At 40.7% G+C, this 25,028-nt stretch overlaps 1 protein-coding gene across 1 annotated transcript; it reads right to left on the reverse strand.

Moving 5' to 3' along the window:
* Positions 1-5,020: 5,020 nt before the first annotated feature.
* On the reverse strand, positions 5,021-23,355 carry mybbp1a (MYB binding protein (P160) 1a). Its single transcript, XM_071460709.1, has 27 exons — positions 23,130-23,355; positions 22,058-22,153; positions 21,429-21,512; positions 21,267-21,341; positions 20,482-20,589; positions 20,131-20,321; positions 19,696-19,863; positions 19,208-19,325; positions 18,262-18,551; positions 18,015-18,125; positions 17,801-17,926; positions 16,842-17,048; positions 16,360-16,468; positions 16,078-16,171; positions 14,889-15,049; positions 13,781-13,906; positions 13,369-13,545; positions 12,910-13,083; positions 12,595-12,752; positions 11,921-12,055; positions 11,576-11,666; positions 10,220-10,351; positions 10,036-10,104; positions 8,827-8,940; positions 7,365-7,466; positions 7,148-7,272; positions 5,021-5,635 (listed from the first exon to the last, which is right to left on the reverse strand). The coding sequence occupies exons 1-27, from the start codon at positions 23,304-23,306 to the stop codon at positions 5,296-5,298; spliced, it is 3,858 nt and encodes a 1,285-aa protein (XP_071316810.1). The 5' UTR covers positions 23,307-23,355; the 3' UTR covers positions 5,021-5,295.
* Between the last annotated feature and the right edge of the window lie 1,673 nt (positions 23,356-25,028).

A 25,028-nucleotide genomic window follows, 5' to 3' on the forward strand; every position in this document is an offset into this window, starting at 1 on the left:
CAGTGAGTGGATTAAGTCCTCTGAGGTTTTTTACCATAGCATTATAGCATTAGTGTTATGGTTGAGTGTATTTTTTTAGTCACCTTAGCCAACTGGTCTTCAGTTCATAGAACTTATAAACATTTGTGTAGGACCACAAAATTGGAAAATTTGCTCTTTAGTCCAATGAGCATTCATGCTCCCAACTTAAGAAATCATTGGTGCCATACTTTTTTTTATTTTCTCTAATTTATGTATTTAATCTCCTGGCCTTTTCCCTTGTGCCATTTACAAGACTAGGCTTACATCTTAGCCCCACTATTGGTAAGGCTCTGGTAAGTACAGTGCAGCCACCAATAGGATGGACTTTCAGAAAAGCTTTGAGGGTTTTAGATTTTATTTAAACATGTTCTCTTGTTCTCGTTATTGAAGTGATTAGAGTAACCTTGGCTTTTGAGACACTGGACCGTCTCAGCAAATCATTTCTGTTGTTGTGTTGAGCATATACAGTATTCACTGCTTTTTACTGCTTTTTTTTTTTTGGCTTTTCTTTTTGCTTTTTTACCTTTTTACATCCTTTGGGTGCATTTCCAGACAATCATTGATTTCCTTTAATTTCTTTAAAGGATGAAGATCAACTTGCAGACACTTAAGACTTGCCTAAGTTGGCAGTCATTGGTTTGGTTTGCCACCAAGTGCCAGACAGTGTCTTTGTTGAACACAGACTTGCACTCCTTGCTTGCTTTGAAGAAGGTCAGCATTATTATAAATTATAGAGTATGAGCTTCGTAGATAGTGACAAGAAACATGGAAGAAAATGGGTATGGTCTTTTAAATTATTACTGCAGGAACAGAAAGATTTCAGCATAGCAGTATTTAACAGGAGAATCAGACTGTGATGCATGCAGATTTGGGTCTCCTCCAAGTAGCAGTAGAACAACTCTGGTTGTTCTTACAAGGCCTGGCGAGTAAACTACTGGGTGCACTAATTAATGGGTTTCCGGTTGCACTCAATATAAAACTAACACCCTGCCAGCATGCCTGCCAACCTTCCTGCTGTGGAGCATCAGATTCTCAAGGGCCATACTTAAACTAAAGCAACTTGGGTGAAGACAAAAAACTGGAATGATAAACACTCCACAGTCCACTGCACTATAGAATTTCACAGTCCACATTTTGCAGGATGATTCCATAGGAACTGAAATATTCAATGAGGTAAAGGGATGAATCAGGCCTGCATTCAGTTACAGCTTCCACATATTTATGAGGCTTTGCCCTCGACTTTACAGCTCACTCTGATTATTCCACTGAGCTGTATTAGCAGATTGGCTCTGCACTCTATAGCTCAGCTCAGAGTGATGACAAGTGACAGTTCACTGTCAGAAAGAGAGGACACCGCTGCTCCTGTTCTCACCCCTGCCGTCACGGTTTGAGGTAGACGATTTGTCACCACCAGTGTCTGTTTATATGCTTCATTGCTGCAGGTTCAAGCTGTGGCTGTGAGGTTACCAAGCACTCAGACATGTACCTCCACTGCTCTGTGGGCCAAAGAAGGAATATCAAATCACCCTTTTTCAAAGGCTGTGTAATTTTTCTGTCGTGAAAGCTTTGCTTTTAAACTTCTTGCTGGAGCTATTGAACATCCTTACTTCTACCAACTGATACACACACAGTTGTTTGCCCTGCATGTTTTTAGGAAACTTGGTGATTTAAATGGACGTCAAGGGGCCATTGAAACAGCACTACAGGAGTTGAGGAAATGTACAAATGTGACGGAAAAAAAATGTTGCTTTATTTCCCAGTATTTTTAGCCATGGCTTACCACAGTGTGGTTCTATTAATGGAAATGTCAGTCTTTATATTGGTGCACCACTTTGATCCTGAATTAAACATCTCAACAGCTACTGAATGGAGTTAAGTGCAGACATGGTGCCCAGAGGAAGAAGACTTTGGTGGTCTTTGCTGTCAGGTGCAAATGACCTCCCTTGATCTTTCTAAATGCCTTTGCATAAAAATGATATATTGGCCCAATGCTGGAAGGAAGCTCGTGGGATTACCAAAATGAGAATGTGAGCGTGAATGTGCTCAGTTATCTTCATGGTAATCTGCCTGTTAGATCTTGAAATTTCTTTTTCACTGGAGGAATCTTAATCCTCAGGGAAAGTTGCAGAGCCACCAAAGACATTTGATACCATCCCTCTGGGTCTGTGACAAGTTTAAAGGTAATCTGCTGTTACGTCCTAAACATGTAAACGTTAAACTAAAACGATTCAACTTTGCATTAACTGATTTTTTGCCACCTGCAGACAGTTGAAATACAACACTGTCATATCATCACATTAAAAAGTTGCCAAGCTTAACTTCACAAACTGTTGCTCGTTTAGACATCCAGCAGATCTGAAGCACCATTAGCGTTCATTGGGAATCATGTTTGTGGAAAACCAATGAATGCAATATTCAGTCTTTTAGCCTTGTTTTTTTTGGTCCCTACCAACTTCTCAAAGAAATACCTGGCTGCCAAATTCTCCTCTGTGTTTGCTCCTAGTTTCTAAATCAGTCTTGTGTTTGGTGCAGAGCAGGTAGTGCATGGATGGTTTATCAGAGCCTTTTTGCTCAAAACAGCTGTTTGCAGGTCGTGGAAATGAGGTTGAGGAGAGCAATGAGATTCAATCAACAATAAAGTTGTGGGCCAGAAAAAAAACAGACACCACTTAAAGAACCTAAAATTGCTCTGCAGAGATGAGGAAACCTGCAGTTACAGCACGTGATACGTCACACGTGGTCATGTGATCCATTGTTAACATACAAATTGATTATTAGAGCAGCTTTCAGACCCACGTTATTGTCGTTATGCATGAGACAGTTATATATAGTCTATGATTAAAAATATTAAAAATCTGGTATTAGGACAAATACACCACTACGCAGGCAGGTTTTCTTACCTGCCAGGTACAAACTTACTACACATCCTGGCTCCTGTGCACTCTCAGTACAGAGAACTGCAGTACTTAGCTGTTTCCAGTATGGGACTAAACAAAAAATTTAATGTGTCTTGGATATAAGATGGCTCCTGTTAATACCCACCACTGAAGGTTCCTGCAGTGAAGAGGGGCTTTAAGATGAGATTACTGATGGATGGGTCTGCTGCCTTGCCTGACACTCCTGTAGATTTATAGCTGCATGGCTTCATGTCCTGTATAGTAATCCATTTGTGGGACACTACATCATTTTTCTGACAGATGAATTAGAGTTATGTGTGACTACTCATCTTAGTTTACAGCACAAGGGTTTGTAACATCAAATCTTGTGCAAAGGCTTGTGATATTGTTCCTAATAACAATGTTGTGTAATGGAGTTGCATTTCTGTTTGTCCATACATATGATACAGAAAGGTGAAATCTGACCTAGATTCTCCCAGATTTTTCGGTAGAGGGTCTTACATCAAGCTGTAACAGTGAATCAACTTGGCAGGTCTAGAATTTTGGTTCACCCAACTTACAAAAAAGGAGAATATTTATAATAGTTTATATATATTCAGGTTTAAGTTTATATTCTGTAATTTTGTGGTGATAGTGCTGTCTGTTTAGCCAAAGCCTGACGCCTCATATTCCTCTGTGCCATAGAGCTCCATTGCTGCATTGTCCAAAAACTATTACAAACACATCAATGAGCCACACAGTTACACTAGCTGACGTGCTCTGTCACTACTAATGGCACCACTGCAGTTAAGTCAACCTCACAAACACTGTCCTGCTGGCAACAAATACTCACTAGACCGAATGCGTATTAATCTGCAGCTGAAAACAGTCCCAGACAAACGTTCTGTTTACTCATGAAATTTTACTCCTGAAAGTTTGAAATGTTGAAATGTTTGTTAAAAACTACACTGACCAACTGTTTACAGAAATTATTGAGCCTTTTTCTAAAAATGAAACTATGTATTTGTGTTCCTTTGTTACAGTTTGTTTTCAGTATTAACCGGTGGACTTGGGGCTGTAAGCCACAGACAGAGTGGGGAAGTTGGAAAGCACTGAGACGGACAAACACATTGTTGATTTTGTTGGTTAACCAAAAAAAATATAGAATAATACCACAAGGTTTATACTTGATGTCTAGTGGTATCTAGTTAAAGCAGCTACTGTATAATCAATACTTAAACAAGAACAAAACGGAGAACCTGGAGGTCATGTCCTTAGTGTTTTTCCTGGGAATCATGTGGAATTAGCAACCTGGGGGAAGTTTACATCCTACTTCACAAAATACACAGTGCTACACAAAAGTTTTGGTCACTTTAGATGTTTAGATTTTGATGGTTCCCAAATTCATTCTGCAGCATAAGACAATGCCAAACATACAGCCAGAGTCATAAAGAACCATCTTCAGCTACAAGAACAAGGAGTCCTGTAACAGATGGTCTGGACCCCACAGAGTCCCGATCTCAGCAACATGGAATCCGTCTGGAATTACATGAAGAGACAGAAGACACTGAGAGAGAAGAACTGCGGCAAGTTCTCCAAGATACTTGGAACAACCTTCCTGCCAAGTACCTTGAAAAACTGTGATCAAGTGTACTGAGGAGAACTGGTGTTGTTTTAAAGTCACAGGGTGGTGATAGAAAACAAATGCCAATTCAATTTTGTTCTTTTCTGTTTACTGATCTTTGTATGAAGTTAACAGATAATAATATAATATTAATATAATAAAACAACTCATGGCATTATTTTTGGAAAGCAACATAACTTTACTTTTAGGTCCTAAAACCTTTGCACAGTACTGTATTTAAATTTCGATTTTCAATTCCAGGCCATGACAGGTATCAACCATAGGTTGTAATCAACCTAAAAATATAATGAGCATCATCTCATCATTTTCACTGCAGAAATATCAAATGATCTGAAGAAGTGATGATGAAAGGTAGAGCTGGGTCCTACTTGTTGAACATTCACACAGTTTTATATTCTGTATTTGATCGTCGAGTGGGACCCTGACTGTGAGATCTGACTAGGTTTCTCATTAACGCTGCATAACAAAGCTTGTGATGGATTTTTGGGGAGGAGAAATGAATTTATTGTTGTAGATATACTTTTTTTTATCAATAGCCAAACATTAGAAAAATAATGCGTCTTAATTCACTTCCCACACATCGGAAGTTTTCAATATGGACTTGTCTCATACTGAAACATACCAACATCTTGCCAGAACTGACAGCCAGGTCAACTGCATGCACAGTAGAAAAATTAACAGACAAAAACACAGCCTCTTCAAAAAGAAATTAACAAAAACTTCTTTGTGTCCATTAAAATAGCAGTGTCCACTTTACATTTGCCCTCCTCCCTCTTTCTTCTGTTTGGGCTTCTTCTTCTTCTTCTTCGCCGGTTTGCTCTCAGACTGTGTCTTGCTCTTCTTGGCTGGGTTGGGCTGAGAAGCCGCCGCGCTGTCGGCCAGTCGTTTCTGCTTTGTTTTCTTGTCATGTTTCTTTTTGACTTGTCCTTTGTCTGCTCCTGGTTTGTCTGTGGGGGTTGCTGCTGCTGGCTCTAAGACAGGCTTCTTGCGCATTTTACGCTTTTTTGTGTCTGGTAGGAAGCCCTTCTTCTTCTTGGGAACTGGCTGCTGGTCGGCCTCCTTGTCAGACTTTGTCTTTTCAACTTTGGGTTTCCTGCAAATGTGAACATGAACACATTTAACGTCAACATGACGGCTCTGATGCTACTACTACTGTTAGAAGAACTGATTCAACTTATCAATCAGGGGCATCAACAAATAGATTCCTTATGTTAATTCATACACCACCATTTAAAAAAAAAAAGTTATCAATTAAATTAAAAAAAAAAAAAAAAAAAAAAGGTTTCAGAAACAGTTGATACAGACACACACACACGTTTTTATTCAAACTAATTTGTTGGAGCAGACACGCCACGTGCTAAAGCCTTTCGCAGCATTTTGTATGGAGTTATGTCTATTTATTGGTCATATTATCATCATAAGAGTTACTAAACTGAATGGTGACTTCAAAGGAGTTAAATGGACAAGGGAAGAAAAACATTGCTACTGACTCGATTCATCAAAAACTGAATCTCTGTTAACGACCCTGAACTTCAGTCTGTGGTGTTAAAAAGAATATAATATCTCTCAAGGTGTCTTTCACTCAGTGCTCTCTTTGTCAGTGAGGTGTCAGATCTTTTTCAGCTCTCACACTTAATGTTTAAAATCTCTGAACAGCTCCGCCACAGAATGAGAAAGCACTTGCCTTTTAGCAATGTCAAAATGCTGCTGTAACTTCTAACCCTTCGAAACTCTTAGTTATGCGGTATCATTCATCATATTTCTGTAGAAATGACTTCCATAACCCTAACCCTACTTAAAAACACACACAAACCGAAAAAAAAAAAAGACACAAATAAAGAAGCCACAACTAAGAATCGGTAGACGTGTTTAGGTCAGACAAGCATAAGAACCGCATGAAAAGCCAGGTTCAGTTTTGCTGTCAGATGACCGTGTAACACAACAGTTCGCACTGGCTTATCACACGCATGCAAGCACATGTTCCACGTAAATATATCTTATTGGGAAGCAGTCTGCTCATTCTACTGTTTACCCCCTCAGCATTACATTGGTGGAGACAACAATTACTGCTGTACAAGGAGGATACACTGGTGCTGCTGGTTGAATTTTATCATCAACTGTACTCTGCTGCTACAAAATGAAGGAACATCCGGTGTGTTTACATGCTCTTAAAACAGCCAGTTTACTGACAGCTGTCTGCAGTAATCTGATTTCTCCAGTGTCCTGTAAATGAGAAACCCTGTTTCCTGGAAACCTGATTTTCCCCAGCTGGATTTCTCTGAGAGAATGCTGATTTCTTGGCCATGTATACACATAACCAGGTTTCACATCAGCTTTTTTTTTTTTTTAAGTGAGCGTGTGCAGGACAAAAGACTGCAGGAAAAGCATCACAGCGGCTGGATGAAAGTAAGATCAATATCCATATGCGCTCTTGTATTCAAGATGATTTAATCCAAAGTCTGACTACAACTGTACCCTGCCCCTGCACTGCCAGTCCCAACGCTCTGACACACACACAGACACAAAAAAAAGCAGACTTTTCAGTTTCTTATGTACTGTTTAAGTTTAAGTTGTGGCAGCCATTATAGAAACCACATTAACTCACAGGACTCCAAAGTGTTTCATCACAGCCCAGTAGGTGTCTTCCAGCTTGCCAGTCTTCTTGAAAGTGATGACGCTGGTCAGGGACAGAAGGACCTTCTGAAGCGGCTCCAGGTCCACAGACAGCTTCTACACGGTGGGGGCAACAGAGGCAGAGATTCAAAGACTGAACTGTACCCACCCTCTCACGATGTCGTCCTCACATGCAGAGCACAGCCTACCTGCTGGTGAACGTGCTTGACCAGGAACTGACAGAGCTCCAGGGTTCTCACCACCTTCTCTTTCACCACCTTGCTCTCAGCTTGATCAACCTGCTGAAGACTCTGAGAAAAATGACACCGGGGTTAGACTGCTGTCCTTGTTCCTTGTATCCTTGCTGTGCTCCACATGATTATTATTATTATTATTATTATTATTATTATTATTAGTATTATTATTATTATTAGTCTGCCTAAAGATAAAACAAATAGAGGGAAGTTTGTTTTATTGGTGTTGGGTATTGGACTGGCGATTAATCACTGTGTTTTAGACTGTTTGTAATGTGTGTAAATGAAATGCCTGTGTACTTTTGTTTTTGTATTCTCATGTGCTTTGTTGGATGATATGCAACAAAGGCCCGCAGCTGGACTAAAAGCGGGGATGTTGTGATTACATGGTCAGCATCTTAGACCCCTTGGGCCAACAAGACAGCCCACAGTAAAAAAGAATTGTGTTGTGACATTCCTGTTTAACAAATGCTTCCAAAAATGCACTTGATTAAGTTTTTCTAAAGCTAGATTAATAAATGGTTTATAACCCACTACAATGTAGTTATAAGCAGCTATGAGGACATTTTTAAGTGTCTACTGCTGTACAGCATTTATCATCAATTAACTTATCCCATGATGATATATTCTATATTATTACATGTCATTCAGTATCTGTTCATGTGTCTGTTCATACATCAGCCTCCTCTTATGGGTGTCCACGGGAGGATTTACACTGGGTGACTAATACATTGATAAACACTTGAATATTATAAATGTTAAATAGGGGGACTCAAAGTAGAGTGCTAGCCTGCAGTTTTTAATCATTAAGTCATTTTGAAACGTTGTCTGTGTTAAATGTTTAACAAAACATGTAGCTCAGAGTTCAAGGAGTGACATTATGCCTTATGACAACAAACATTTAGCATCTGGAACAAAAGAACCCCTAAGGAGGAGTTGTGCTGTTTGGTAGGTCTCTTTTTTGTCTAGAAGAAGAAAGACAGGGCGACACAGACATGAAGTGGTTTGGTGAAGAATTGCAGAAGCATGTAATTATGCTTGTCTTTACCCTGAGCTGTCTCAAGGACACACAGAGGACAGTGAGTGCAGTATTGGCTCTAATTATCATTTATCACAGCACGATGCAATCTCATTAACTTTGAGAACAATATAATTAAAATCCGCACAAGCCTAAAGGATGCTGGTGTAAGGATGCCTCTACTTGTGGGGAAGAACTGTTGTGTAGTTACGGCCTCATGCGTATATCAATCTTACGCATGGAAGTATGATTTTTTAATCAGTTCCATGCAGATATTTACAGATATATTTTGTAGATAGAGAGTGCTGGCATCGGGTCAGTGTTGTAGATTCAGTTCACGATGGGTGTTAATCCCTGTGATGTATCCCAGGACTGTGATGTGGAGCTGTGTCGACTTACCGCTGCTAGCTGACCTGCAATCTTCGCACAGAGCTCTGTCCATGGAGTGCCGCTCAGCAGCTGCTGAACCTCCCTGCTCTGCATCGCTCGCAACACCAACACACACGCTTGGCCCTAAACACACACACACACACACACACACACACACACACACACACAGAAATACACAAAACAATGTCCATCAAGAGGAAGTCTGACATAGACATGAACTAAACAGTAGAAGGAGTAACACATGAATATCTAACGGGTGAGATGGAGGGAGGACATCCTTCTTGTTAGACAGCTGGGTTTGAAGTGCAGCTGTACACTGGTTGTAAATGTGTTACTTTTGTGCATAATGATGATAACAGACAGACTGTAACATTTTCTACAATTGTCCAAAAGTGGGCTGTAATGTCAAGTTTTGTCCATTACACAGTGCTCTAATGTAACAAGGCCAGCAGCAATACAAATACCCTTGGATGTGTTATACCTACAGTTTTACAGTATTACAGGTGAATACTTCGTCTAATCTGGGGCTGTTTCTTATTCAAGAAAAATCAATGAGCTACACGCTACACTGGGTGACAAAATCCTTCCTTCAGTACCATGAACACACTGTAGCTTAGTTTGACTCAATCATACATGAGTCCTGCTGCTGTAATCTGCAGATGATAACAGTCCCCAACAAATAAACTATTTCCTCCTCATTGTGCATCATATACTAAAAACTAGTGTCCAGCTGTTGTAAGAAATGACCAGGCCTTTTTTTTTTTTTTTTTTTTATTAAATGTCATGCTACATTTGTGACCCGTTTTTTAAAGCCGGATCAGGAGGGAGTATTGAGAGACAGACTTAAACGTTGTTGGTTTTGGTATTTTTGTGGGATTTGTTGACAATATGATGAATAAAGAATGTCACCAATGTTAAACTTAAATACTGGACTTTTCCTAAACATGAGGCTGCTGGAAACATTCCCACAAAAATTTTGACAAATTCACATTAGCCGGTCAACACAAGTTCAAAAGGCAGCCTTGCAACTGCATATTTTGATTGTTTGAAAAAAGCCATGTGGCCCAGTGACTACGGAGCTAGTGGACAGATCTAGTTTATCTACTGCACCACAGCAACAAAATTGAAAAACATGGCTTCATTTGAGACACAACTCTAGACATCTCGTTGTAATCATTTGATTTACTCTTGTGTGAGTTAAGATGCCTTGGTCTTTACCTGTTGGTGTTTTCTGACCCCAGATGTGATGTGCTGCACAGCTGTATCCAACAGATTCACACACAAAACCTGGAAAATAACACATAAGCTGCATTAGTTACATGCCAAAGGAGACTTGCCCTCAGTCCCTGTGATGTCCTGAACTAACTTCTGTTTTCTGAATGAGATGTGTCACTGTACTCACAGGGAATCTGTTGAATAAGTCTGTGAACATCTGAGCGGTGAGAGGGCTCTTCCTCCTGCTCATGAAGGAGGTCAGAGCCTCTCTGAAGATGGTGGAGACCCGATCCACATCCAGATTCCCCGTGAACCTCAACTGCACACACAAACAGCACAAAAGATCAGACAATCCACCATCAGGGATCACACTTTCTGTCAATGGAGGAATGAAAGTAAAATGAATGTGATCAGGGAATCTGAAAGAGGAACAGAAGACATTTTGACATTACATGGTCAGTAAAAAGTGAACAAGAAAGAATAACAAAAAGAATGATGACTGAATTCCAGTTAGACTTATAATAATAATACATAATAATTACATTTTACTGAAGTTGGTGTATTGACAAAAGTAAAATGTAACAAAGTGCAATAGAAACAAACTTAATCATGATGTGTACAAAGCTTGTAACTGAATCATCAATAATGACAAGATAGCATCGTTGCTTTTCCTATGGTGACAACTCAAAATGTTCTGTACAATCTGCTGTGAAAAAGGCATTTTGCTTTCAGGGAAAAAAAAATGGAGGAAAAAAAAGATTAGCGATAACACTATTTTTCCATTCACCTCCATTGTATCTGGCTGGAGGCAGAAACCTCAGAGGTTTGTCCTACTCAGTTCATTTTCCCTCTCTACATACAACTATTTGTGTAACCTTTTTCAATGAAGTTTGCTCTACTTATGACAAATCTCACGAAAGCATCTGATGGCAGCATCCTGATACAACTGTATGGTGGTGTAGACCAACTGTAGAAATATTTGTTTAATGATTTAAAAAACATAACCTCAATGATTGCAGAACATAAATCTGCAATTATTTTAGTTGATCAACTAATTGATTAATCAACTAATCATTTCAACTCAAATACAGATGACGAAAAAAAAACGAAGGACAACAAGAAATCTGTGTGAAAAAGAGGCTGTGTCTAAAAGGGGGCCAAGTTATCCACGACTGACCCACTTTCTGACCCAGTAAAGAACAGGTACAGACCTGGAATCTATTTGGTGCAAAGCTGACATAATATGACAGACGAAAATGCAACGGGAACAATTGCGTTCACTGACATTGTTTAATTTCCATCTGTCAACTGATGAACTTTGTGATCTAAAATAAAATAAAAGAAAACCTTGGCCAGACCTCTGTGTGATTTGTTTTGGACAAAGCTTAAAGTAGTTTCAACCATGACGACCTGCTGTGGCAGCAACACCTCACGCTGTCTCATCAGGACAACTAACTGACTGATTTGCTGGTCTCACTTTCCTCTGATTCTGAGGGTGGATGAAAACAAAGGTCAAACATGAAGCAGTTTGTGATGAACATACGTCGTTTGCTGCCGCTTTCTCGGCTGTCTGTTCCTCCTTGGTCTCTGCAGGAGGAGCTCCTCGCAGCACTTTCACCACATACAGAGACGCGCTGCAAGGACAGAACAACATCAGCAAAATACGAAACAACCACCGCACAATGTAGGTATGTTAACAGACCCAAATTATGTGTAGAGCCCCATATTTCATCCCTGACCGTGGAAACAGATGTTTGAGTCAAAGTAGATGTCTCAGGGAAAACATTAACACCTACAGGTCCTACAGACATGCAAATTCAATCTGCTCATGAAGACCAAGTTTAGCATAATTTTCTTTTCAGCTCAGCTATCAAACAGTGAGTTGTACCTGAAGTAGTACAGGCAGACTGAGGAGTCTGACAGTTTCTGGGTTTTAGTCATCAGTTTGTCCAGCAGGTCATGGAGCTCCCCCTGTCTGTCACCAACAGTCCTGCAGTAAACCTTGGACCTACACAGTTGGTTCCTGAAAAAAGAAATTACACAAACAGGACACATGCATTCACTAAAAGTAATAATCAGTAAATGGCTACAATATCCAACCCAATAACTTAGATGTTTGAATCTGTAGCTGAGTCTGACAGCAGCAGGTAATGTTGATTTGTCTCAAGTTCAGTTTCATTTCTTGTAAAGACATTTTCTTGGGCCATGTATAACATATTCAGATATTCAGGTATTAATTTTAGGCAGATGAGAGGTTTAAAAGAATTATAAAACCACCAAACCACCACAGTGGAAGGTGGAGTGATAAGCCAGCTGTCATTAAGTGGGCAGAGATGAGATCACTTTAATTAAACAGCTTTTAATTTAGAAAATTTTAGGTATATAAAATGTCCAAAATCTCTGGTGAACAAAAACACTCAAACCAAATTCATGATCTTGCTCGACACCACTCACGTAAACCAACAAGCAAACAAACAAACAAACAAACAAACAAACAAAAACACCCAGGGTGGAGACAACAGATGCTGTGAATCACCTCAGTCCACAGCTGAAGCATGTTACCTGAAGATGTCTGCAGCTCGGCGCAGGAAATCCTGCTCCTGCTGGTCACTGTCAGAGCTCATTCCTCTGTCGATGATGGTGAGCAGCGGCTCCACCAAACCCAACACGAGAGGACTTCCAGCCTGCCGTGCCACGAACACCTCAATGAGGTCCAACACCTACAACAACCAAACAAAGGAGGCGCACAGGCTTGAGTTCGGCGGAAGGGGTTCTATTTTTGCACTTTTGATCATTACCTGACTCTGACAAAGCATATTTTCTGTTTACAAACTGCTTAGAAGTCTGTTAGAAGACCACAGATTGAGGATGAGGTACCTTGATCTTAAAGTCCCGGACCAGAGTCTTCTCTTTCTGTAGTTTGGTCTTCTCATCCTTCTTGGCCTGGGTCTTTTTCTTCTGCTCTGAGAACAGCGCTGACAGACTCTTATCCAGCTCCATCATGGCTTCATCATCCAGATCTTCATCACTGCTGCCATCCTCCTCTGTGGCCTGAACATACAGGCCAACAGAGAACATGTGGTTATGACCCAGAAGTCTTTAACACAATATTACACTGCATTTGTGCTGTAGAGTCTGTTGTGGCCTGATCACTGTTATCCTCTTTACATAAGAGACAAGGACATGACTAAATGGATCTGGCTTTGATTACAAATTGCTGTACTGCCCCCAAGTGGCCAGAAAAGTCAACTAATGTTGGTTTAAACAATCATAACTTTAAAAAACAGGACACATAAACCACAGACATCAGACTGTGCTGAAAGCCTGAACACCCACCAGAGCATTCTGCTGCTGCAGCACCTTCATCAACTCCAAACGGAAATTTTGGTCCACTTCTTCTTCCATCCTCTCCTCCGCTTCCTCTTCCTCCTCCTCCTCCTCCTCCTCCTCCTCCATTGCTTCATCATCCTCATCTTTGTCGGAGTCCTCATCTTCTCCGTCTGATGTGTCATCCTGGCAGAGCCATGACCACATGTTTTAGGACATCAGTATCAGGTGTTACTTCTAAAACACTACAAAAATCTACACAGTAAAGACATGTGCATTTATTTAGTTTAATCTGTAAACAAAAGAAAACATGTGGGTCCGGGTGGCACACAGTATGATACGAGAGATAAAATGATAAGATGATGATATTGATCAAATGACAGAAGACGATAAGTTGTGACTAAGTAAGAGAAGAACTGACCTCCATTTCCTCATCATGCTCCTCGTCATCGCCCTTTGGTTTCTTCTTCTGGGTTTTGTTGGTGTCGTTGTCGTCAGTGACGACCACAGCGCCGTCCTCCTCGTCATTGCTCTCTGGGTCCAAAACCTACACACAGCCCAAAAGCACCATCATTACAACCTCTTACAAACCTGCCAGTGCAACACACATGGCTCTGAAAACCAGCAGAGATCACTTGTTTAGTAAAACTGACAGGGCACTATCTGGGCAGTTAGCAAACAGGAACGATGTCCATCCGTCCATTTTCTGATGCTTATCTAGTCAGTATTGTAGTGGCAGCAGAATAACAGCCTGTTTATACAGAAGGCCTGTGTGTGACACACGCCACACTCTCTACATACATGCAGCCATGGTTGAGACTGCAACTGTTGCTCCAAACATCATGCATTGGATAAAACAGGCACCAAATAAAGTTTGAATTTCTGTGTCTGTTCTCTCTTGCTCTACCGTTCTCTCTGTCTAGATGCCAACAATAAAACAAAAAGGATCCACTTTAAATATCAGGATTTAAACAATGTAAATGCAAAAGCCTAATACATTTTATTCCTCCGTGCTATAGAGCTCCATTGTTGTCCAAACACTATTTAAAACACAGCAGTGATTCACTGCTGCACTGAGTGACACACTCCTGGAGCTTATTTTGAGTCAGTCCCACACACACCGTCCTGCTGCTGTAAATACACCCTGGAGTACCAAACTCCTGTACGAGTACCATTTACTAAAAACTACACTGACCAGCTGGATTTTGGCCATTTACACAGATTTCTGGTCTCTGAACTCACACAAAGTCAACAAATCATTAAACATTTAAACACATCTGTTATGTTATATCTTTCATCACGTAACTGAAATTTTATACTGAGGTCACATTATAACAACTCAACCATCTCCATGACAACCAAGCAAACGCCTTCTTCTGAGAAAGGTCACAAGATGTAGCTGAAAGCTGCTCTACAGACTTAGCTTTATCACGTCTACCTGTAAAAACATTTTCTCAAACATTGCTGACGGTTGGTGTCAAAATTGTCTTGACCCTATGACAATGAATGACCTTTAACATGTTACTTACATCTAAGATGGCGGTGAGGGCTGCTGCAGTGACATGGGGGCAGATGGAGGAGAAGACGGTTTTGCAGACCTGTCTGATGTGTCGGCTCGGCTGGGACAGCAGTGACAACAAGATGTCCACCATCACCTCCACCCAATCAGGTTCCTCCCCCTGCTCTGTGGCTGCATCAGGGAAAATACACGTCCATACACTTTAAAGCAGTACTAACTGATTTCTTTCACCAGTTGGCTGCACCTACTTGGAACAAGCTGTAAGTACAACGTCTGACATATTAACACATTATAAAGTCCATAATGTCTTCGCAAAGAATTGCTTATTTACACTTCCAGGATAATTTTTCCCTTTTATTTGCATTATACTATACTGCTTCGGTCTCCAGCAATGTCTGATGGAAAAATCTGACTCTTTAGCTGCTAAATGTATAAAACCAAAACAATGTACTGAAAAACGCTAAAACACTGAGGGAAACTGCTGTTGGATGATAAACCTCTGTGGGTTTATCATTACAACCAACTCCTTGCAGCAAACACATCGTTATTCGATCCATTGTTTGAATGAAAATATTGATTTGTGCAGCTTTAACTAATTGGGGTTTTTTTTTAAGAACAAAATATGAGTAACTTAAAAACTAAAACTGGAATCTGACCTACAGAAACAATCACAACTCAAGGTTAATTTAGCTGCATGCAACTGCAAAATGTTAGTATGACATTGTACCAACACTATATATACTGAAACATTTCTGAAGTGTCAAGAATGACCAGAGTGACGCTGACGATGTTATGTTTTCTAGTTTTTGTCAGGTCTTGTGTGGGTAATAACCTGTCCCCAGCGACAACACTGACAGCTGAATTAAATATGAAAAACAAAAAAACATATATATTCTACATCTGGGATGCTGCAGATGTTCGTGTATGGATTAAAAAAAACCAACCAGATGTATCAGTCAGTGAGCTTTAAAGGTTCTGGTAGCTGCATTTTGAAGCTCTGGGCAGAGCCAGGCTAGCTGTTTCCCACGGCTCTAAGTCTCCATCATTTCTGGCTCAAGCTTCTTACTTAACACACAGACTCCAGAGTGGTATCAGATCTTCTCATGTAACTTTTGGCAAGAAACAAATAATGTGTATTTATCAATTTGTTGAAATATTTCTCTAATGTATGGATGTATGAACGATGTATGAAGCCTCACCTTGTTTCTTTTTTTTCTTCTTGGATTTCTTCTCCTGGGCTTTGTCAACACAACTCTGCAGGTCTTTCATGATATCCAGCAGCTCCTCAGGGGCCTTTAGAAGAAATGTATTCATGAGATTATTAAGAGGGTTATTTTGCTCTTACTCCACTAATTTCCATTGTTTTGTTTATGTGCCAGCAGATTGAAAATTAAAATACACTACTCTATAAGAACACAACAACAACATCAAGACTGATATTCCAGTACTCCTGTATCACAGCTCTGTGTTGTGTGTTGTACCTTGAAGAGGTGCATGCCGACCAACAGGAAGAGCTGCTGGAACGCGCTGCTCTCTGCTGTCTGGCCCTTCTTTGCCTTCTTCTTCAGGCTCGCCACAGACTCCAGCATGCTGGAGGAAGACGTGTGGAGACAGAGACATCAAACATGTCCCTTCCTTGTGAGTAGCACTCATTAAACAGCGTTAAAAAATACAGCCAATAAAAACAATGTATTGTAGTTGTAAAACCCGTAGGTGAACAAAAATATAAATATTACTTTGGTGAGTTCAGTGTTACCATATTATAGAAATTATGGCCAAAACTACGAAAAATAAAAGTCAACTTGTATCAAACTGAATTATCCTTTAAACCTGTACAACTATATTCATGCTAGTGGCTGTAATATCCTAACCCCATTAGAAGAAAACATGTTTCATGTTGTCTTGATTCTGTCCTGCTGAGGGACCACGGGGGCCATACTTTGAGGAGACTTTCTTGTCCTACCTGTCCCAGGCCTGCCTTTGCTCAGGGCTGAAAGGCTGGCTGCTCTGGACGTGTTTTGGCTGGTTAAGCAGGACTTGGGCGTACTGGACCAGGTGGTAGATCCACATGGTGCCATCGGCTGTCACACCCAGTGCCCGCTTTTGGTTGGCAGCGGTGCCCTCGGCTGAGTCCTCCGTGAGGGGCAGGTGGTGCATGGACATGAGGAGTCTGGATGGTGGGCAGACAGAAAACAGTGATGCACAGAGGTCACAAGGCACTTTGGACAGCCTTGTGGTCTTTGGACAAAACGGGGTTTGGCCCTGGCTGTGATGTTACGTTTCTCTGACCTTCAGGGGGCATCCCGATGCATGACATCTGATTTCCAGGCAGAAATCTTACAGATTAAGCCGTTACCAGTACCAGATACAGGTTTAAACAAACTCTGGGCTGTGGTGAAAACCCTGGTGTGGACCAAACAACTGGTTGAAGAGGAAGGTCTTTGTGTGAATGCAAACAGACCAACTGCAGGATTTTTTTTACAGTAGATGTGTTGTGAACCGTTCAGGAAGCAATCTTATAGTTGATGTGCATATGTTTGTGATTCATCAGGTAGCCACTGTAAACATGTATGTGCATTAGTATGCGAGTGGCAGGGATTTTTCCCTGATCAATCCAACAGTTAAAAGCAGTTAAAACTGGTCTAATGTGGCACAGTCCATCAAAAAGTATGTGACACAACGATCCTGTAATCAGGCTGTACAAGACGCCTCTGTCGCTTCTCGATAACACACAATAAAAAGCAACACTGTATAATTTAAAGTTTTAAAAAAGTTAAATAGTAACTACTTGTTTTATCATACTGCATCAGCCGGTCTCTCTCTTCCCTTTGATCAACCAACGCTACCATCTCTACACCAGCTGTGATCTGTGGCCGATGTTTAAGAGAGTCTAAGAACTGCAGAGAAGGTTTTGTGTCTCACCCAAAGAAAGAACTGACAAGCACTCCTCTGGTTTTATCATCCAGTGGGACGGAAAGCTTCCCCTTCGTCTCTGCGATTTCGGCCGTGGCCTTCTTGGCGCTGAAGAAAGCGTGGAAAAAGACAAACCTGGAAAAGAAACAACACGACGCCAAATGATGGCCTTGTACTCATCAAACACAAGGACCTCCACATTACTCATCTAAGCAAGTCTCACCTGGCCACATCCATGATGAGATCCTCCTGCTTCTTAACCTGGTGGTTGTCAATGACTGAGGTGAGCCGAGCAACAATCCACTTCCTCAGGCGGAATACAGAGCTCTCCCTCCTGAGGAAGGATAATCACTATTAACATCCTGTTATTACTCCTGCATTTTAACCCTGTTCATGGTCACCAGACCAGACAGGTACAGAGCTGAGATTCTCAGAAAGCCGAACGTTTTACAGCGGACATATACACTCACTGTTCCCGTCCTTCCTGATTGTCTTTCTGCTTGCGAGTGCTAAAGTCCAGCAGCTTGTCCAGCTGAGGCTGCATGAACATGTTCTTCAGCCACTCCACGTAGTTCTGCAGAGCTGCTGGCTGGAGGTGCTGCACCACCCTCCACACTGACGGCACCACAGGGTAACCCTGATTGGTCAGCGAGGAGAAGCCCACCATCACTGCCAGCTGTTTGTCTGAGTCCTGACAGCCCTGCAAGAAGTCTGACACGTAGACGTCCATCTCTGGAGCCAACTTGAAGCGATCCGGTTTCTGGGAGAGGAAAGTGATGGGTGAGATTAGTCTGCTGTTAATTACATGACCACTAGTTAAAGCAGCCACACAGTCACTTCTCCTTATCTATTCAAAGTGGAGAAAATAATACTGACCAATCAGGGATGTGACAATAATATAACTGTAAATATACTACAATACTAAGAGCTTGTAACTGTCCTATGCCCATAGTTTTCAAAAAACTATGTTAAAAATTGAAGAAAGGTGACAAATTCAGCATAATTAATAATAAATTGCAAATGCTTTACAGATCAGCCATTAGGAGCAACTTCCGGGTTGCCAGGTTGTGAAAAATGTGATCTATTAACATTGATGTAAAAATTAGCAACCTTATATAAAGGGTGACTTGGCAGAAGGTGACATTGACGTTTCTTTCTCTACAGTTGTAACCAAGCTTGTTGAGTCACTACTTAATGCCTCACTTTGGGTCAAAAAGTCATTAAATAGTGGATCAAAATGACAAAAACACATTTTTATTTCAATGTACCTCTAGTGGCCACATCAGTAGAGGTACGAGCCATTTCGCAAACAATTTAAATTGGACGTACGTTTACCTCAATCACCCAAACTAAAACTATATTAAGTTTTGAAGAGCACAACCTGCTATTTATAGTCAACTAGATAGGACCACTGACCTGAGCAGACACCACATGTTCTCCGTAATGCATCATCACCTCTCCAGACAACACCTCCTTCAGCTGGGCTACAGACAGATGAGGCAGGGCACTGCCCAGCAGACGGAAGCTCAGGTAACTGGACACAAACAGGACGACACCAGGGAAACACGTTAGCAGAATTTTACTAACTGGAACAAGGACTGGACAAACGCATAAGTGGCAAATTAAAGGAAAAAGATAAAAGATTAGGCGTGTGGAACAAAGTTTCAGTGAAAATGAACACCCATGGGAGATTTCAGAGCAATGTGTCCAACAGTGCTCTACACCACCATCATCATCAACATAAATTCAAGAGCTCAATGGGAATTTCTAAAACCTGTTGAATGTTGATGATTTTTTATTTTTTTTACTTTTTTTTGCCACAAAAATTCAGTTCTGAATGTAAAATTTCTTAGCCCCTCAGTGCTTTCAGTCTTTGAACACATTTTCTTCCTGTGAGGACTCACTGAGATGGCCCAGGCTGATCCTTCAACATGCCGTCGATGATGGCTTTATTCCAGAAGAGCTGGAAGCTGTCTTCCTTCAGCGAGAGCTTCAGGAGGTCCAGGACCACCGCTGGGAGGACGCACTCCTTCTTCACCGAGCGTGCTGCCGTCTTTAACACCTCTGTCAACCTGCCAGAGAACATCACACGTTGCTTAGATTTTCGACACAGCAGTTGTTAATTATAGCTACCAATTAGCAGATGCAGAAAGGGAAAGTGGGGCATACTTTTTACAGCTAATATGAGATAACTGACACAATATGGTTAAAGGGAAACTCAAAGAGAGGGAAAGAAAGACAGAGATAGAAAGCTAACATGTGTATGTATGTGTGTGTGCGAGGGAGGGGGAAACATAAAACCTGCAAAAACCAAATCAAGCCAATCACAGTGGTCTTACTTTGGGATGTTGTCAGTGTTGATGATGGTCGAGGAGCCCAGCAGCTTCTTGAGTTTCTTGGGTTTGAGGGTTTGTGGGAAGCGCTGCAGTGCTACCAGCAGCAGCTGCAGCTGCTCTGGAGTGTTGAAGGCAGATGCCAGGTCAGTTTGCAGAGCACCCAGCAGGACCTCCTCAAACACGTCCTCCGAGATCTGACAGACAGGACATACATGTTCGATGTGTTTTTGAAACTTCAAGACATAAAACAATCTATCAAGTCATGCAAGATTTAAGTTTAAGATTAAATTTGAACTCCCTGTGCTTTGTGCACGTATATGTGTTATGGTTATAGCAATATGGTGAAGCAGTCACCTCAGTGAGGATGTCCATCATGGTCTTAGTGGGCAGGTCCTTGAGGTGTTGTCTGTGCTGGCTGAGGCTCTGGAGAACCTGCACACACCCCAACACCACCTGAGGCTCCTGCAGAGACACAAGACAAGGACCACAACACTGTGTTACACTGCAGCTCACACACACACAACAACCTTTACACAGTGTGAGTCGGCAGCTGTAGTCAACACAGACTGATGTTTAACTACACTATGATTCCAGACTAGAGCTGGATTAACCTGTGGGGGGCAAAAACAAGCTGCTGCCCCAATTCTAACCCCCGATTATGATGCTGATTTGGAGAAAACAGCAAAAGTGAGGCCTCGATCCACTATTATAAATACTGCCAATAAGTTCACAACATACAAAAGCGGGAGATTTGTGTGACTTGAATGGCTAACTGTGAAGATCAAACTTTATTACATGTCAGAGAGAGATATTATTCCACATATTCTTCTTTCTTGACAAAACCTGGTGTCTACATTACACACGATGAAACTCTGTCACCTTGGTCATCCTTATTATTCCTATTTACACCTGCGTCTTCCCTGCTCTGACAACGTCTTCTACCAAGCGTAGCTGTGAAACCACATCCTCGGAAAATAAAGTTACGACACAGTCTCTATTACAAGATGCGGTCTGTTTCCAGATTCACCGGCTTGTTTATGTTTTTTTACGTTCAAACACAATCTCCCTCTATTCATCCGGCAAACAGACAGAGCTGAACCTTTCCTTTAAAAATGATGAATGGTGGTGGAACTACTTACTTTGGAGAGGCGGCCGGACTGATGAAGAGCGAGGACGCCAAACAAGTTTCCAAACATAGCATTTCTGGCAAGTTTCTGAAAAACACAAGAAGAAGTTGAGCGGCCACAGATCTCATTCATGAAACAGTCTCTCTGCTGACAGAGAAAACACCAAACACTCACCTTTTTCACTGTCTGCAAATTGTGCTTTTCTTTGATTCTGTCAAGTATACTCTGCAGAGAGATGTCCTCAAAGGCACTCAAGACCTGAAAAACAAAAACTTGTGTCATGCTAAAGCCAGCATATGTTGATTATTTCCTGCTTACTTCTGTTATGTTTAAGCAGTTACTGCCAAAATTGATCACATGTGGTTTGCAGCTGAACATCAACTGAAAAGCCTTGCACCCAATTCATGTCATTCATCTAAAAACAGCACTTCTGTCAATTAAAACTAAATTACAGAATCATTCAATGTGTGATAACTCATCTGTAACATACATCAAAAGGAACTGAACTACATTTCCGCCTAGAAAAATGTTTGTCAATGCTGCAAGTCAGTGTTCGTATTAGTCAGAAAGTAGAGGACCACCAATACTGGATATGTGAGGCACATACAGACATATATATATTTGACAGTTAAAATAAATGTAAAACCTTCGTATTTCTTTTAGTACAGGTCACATTTATTGAATAGTGTGACCTTTGAGTTGGGATCATTTTGTCTCACATTTAAGATCTCCAAGTACAAGTCAACCTGGCATAAAATTATGGACAGGAAGGTTCAACTAGTTTGATGATAGTCTCCACTCACCTGTCCAAGAGCCAGGCTAAATCCAGGTCTTGCAGCCTCTCGTGTGTGCGCCAGTCCATCCACCAGCCTTTTAAAGGTATATTCCAACTCATCTGCCTGTAGGACATACACAGAACCACGCCATGTGTCCAAGTCTAGTATTAAGACCACTTACTTGATCAGTAATTAACATACAGAAAACCTTGGGCAAGGTCTTATCATTCCATCATAGGAGAACTGTAAGGCTGCAATTATTCTCCTTAATAATTGATTGCATCATGATTCCCTGAAGCCCTACTTCTTTATCATATCTGACCATCAGTCAAAAACCAGTTTACTATCATAGAGAAGTGGGAAAATAGCAAATATTCATAGTTGAGATACTAGCATGAGCGAATTTTTGGAATTGTTGCTTGAGAAATTATAAATCAGTTACTTAAATTGCTGCTATTTAATTTCTTTTCATCAACTAATCATTTCAGCTCCAGAGTTCTGGCTGGTTTCCGGGGGCCCTAGGAAATAATCAATCTGCCATATATAAGTGGGGGTCAAAAGGGGCACAACAACAAATCTTTGCCTTGGGGGTCTAAAAGAGGTTAATCCTCTACTATTTTTGTCACAGCTGTAGTTACTAGTTACTTTACATAAACTATATTGCATACAAAGCTTATGATGAGCTTGTAAAAAATGATGCATTGTCATATATTAAGGAATCCAAAAGTATAAGGAAGTAAAATGAGCTCCATATCAACCAGCCACAACATTAAAGTTTCCCAATAATAATGGTTCAGTAATATAGTAATACAACACTGACAGGGCCCACTATGGATAATAGAGTTCTTCTAATAAACTCTTACTTAAACGTTTGAGAGCATGACCCTTTACTTGTAGTAGAGTATTTTTTATAAGATTGTGTTCTCATTTTCACACAATATTGTAATACTGCACACAAAATACTTGAATATTTGTCCTACTGCTGCTGACATTACGAATACAACTACTAACAATACTACCACTACTATTATCCCAGCATCTGAGGAGTACATGTCCAGAAGAACCATGCTGGGTTTACAGTGTCAGTGATCCGCCTCACCTTGTTATTAGTTTTCAGGTACTGGATGAGGTTTTCCACCGCCTTCAGCCGGACCTCCTGATCCGGTTTGGCCAAGTCCCAGAAGAAGTCGAGAAAGACGCGGTTCTGCTGCAGGATCCCGGCGGGTCGGACCGGCTCTGACGCTTTGACCGAGAGCTCCACCATCTCTACAGACATCTCCTCACACCACCACAACTAACTGTCCATGCTGCTTCAGGAGGAAAACGTGCCTCACAGCACAGATACTGCTTCCGGTTCAACACTCCAACCCCGCCCCCTTTTTTTCAGAGCCAGAAAAAAACTTTATTGAACAAAAAACAAAAAAACAAAAAACACAGCAGAGTTGGAGCAAAAAAAAAAAAAAGCTGAGGCAGTATAATAATATATAATAATCTCATTAGGGCCCGAGCACTAAGGGTGCCGTGGACCTTATTGAATTTGTAGTGTTTATTATAATATTATTTTTACCAAATATACATTTATTTTTTCAGGGCTCATGGCAAACTCATGGAACTTGGCAGATGCATCAGACCTGGAGAAAATGTACGTATTTTATGGGTCTGGCACATGGGTGTGGCAAAATGGCTCAACAGTGCCACCTAGAAATTTTCAGTGAGGCCCCTCCCTATCCATTTAATTTCACTTATGTGCACGAAAATCTGCCCATGTAACACCCATAGCATCCATAGTCTAAACCCAACAGGAAGTCTGCAATTTTGAATTTAATTTGAAATGAAGGGTCCCATACTTTAAATAACTCCTTCTTGATCAGATCGATTGTGAATCTCATTCTAAGACCTTTGTGATATTAAATTGAGGCACTTATATATATATATATATATATATATATATATATAAATGTGAGTTTTCTTTGAACACTGTTGCCGAGGCCCTGTGGTGCAACTAAAGCTGCACACTGCTTGCAGCTTTAGTTTATGATTTATAATCTTCCAGTTTTTGTGTGTATCTGTTACTCAATTGTTAGAGGATGCATACAGATTCACAGTGTCACATCAAATTAATTCAAGTCTGAAGTTGTATATTTTCATTCATGAAATTGTTTCTTAAAGACGCTTTAAACACTGATTAACAATTCTGTTGTCAAAAATGACTTTTAAGCAAAGGTTCCCGGAACTTTCCCCCAAAAAATTAAAGGTTTCATTCATATTGTCAAGAAGGAAAAGCAATAGTATTTTCTACCAACAAAAGATATCTCAACACCTTAAGTAGTTTGGTTAAAAGAAGGATAAATTAGTTTTGTTGGGACCTGGCTGACAAATTTCTTTTCAATTTGCAATGTTTTTACATTCTTTCCGTCTAGGTGAAAGACAGGCCCATGAGAAAAGAGATAAAAACGTGTTGACAACTTTACATCCCACTTGAATGACATTAACACATTGTGAGAGTTAATCCACCTTAAGATGGTGCGAAGGAGCCAGCGGGAGCAGGAGACAGCAGACTGCTGAAGTTAAAGTTTTTCAAAATTAAGTTGTTATCTATTTATTCATTAATTCATTATTAGTCTGATTGTTTATTTGTGTTATAAAATAGCCTGCAATAATATCAAATTATTAATCTCATGTCCTGTCAATAATATAAGAAGGTGGGGAATGTGTCTGTGAACATTTTGAGGGTGGGTAAAAAAAATTCAGTGATATGTGTTCTATTATTAGTCATTTGAATAGTAGCTATATTCTTGTGGTGGCAGCTTGCAGTGTTGTGGCGGGACGAACCACAGGCAGACAGGAACATCAGCACCTCAGGGACTCAGAGGATCTGCAAGGCCAACATTATGCTACTACCACAAGATAGACAAGATGAATTGAGGATAGCTTTATGAATGATGTTTGGTAGCTGATGGAAAATATAGGCAGATACCTCAAGGGCACTGGTCGCATA

Source organism: Trachinotus anak, unplaced genomic scaffold, assembly GCF_046630095.1.
Source record: "Trachinotus anak isolate AG129_WGS33_773 ecotype Australia unplaced genomic scaffold, CSIRO_AGI_Tana_v1 ptg000024l, whole genome shotgun sequence".
Taxonomy (NCBI): Eukaryota; Metazoa; Chordata; class Actinopteri; order Carangiformes; family Carangidae; genus Trachinotus; species Trachinotus anak.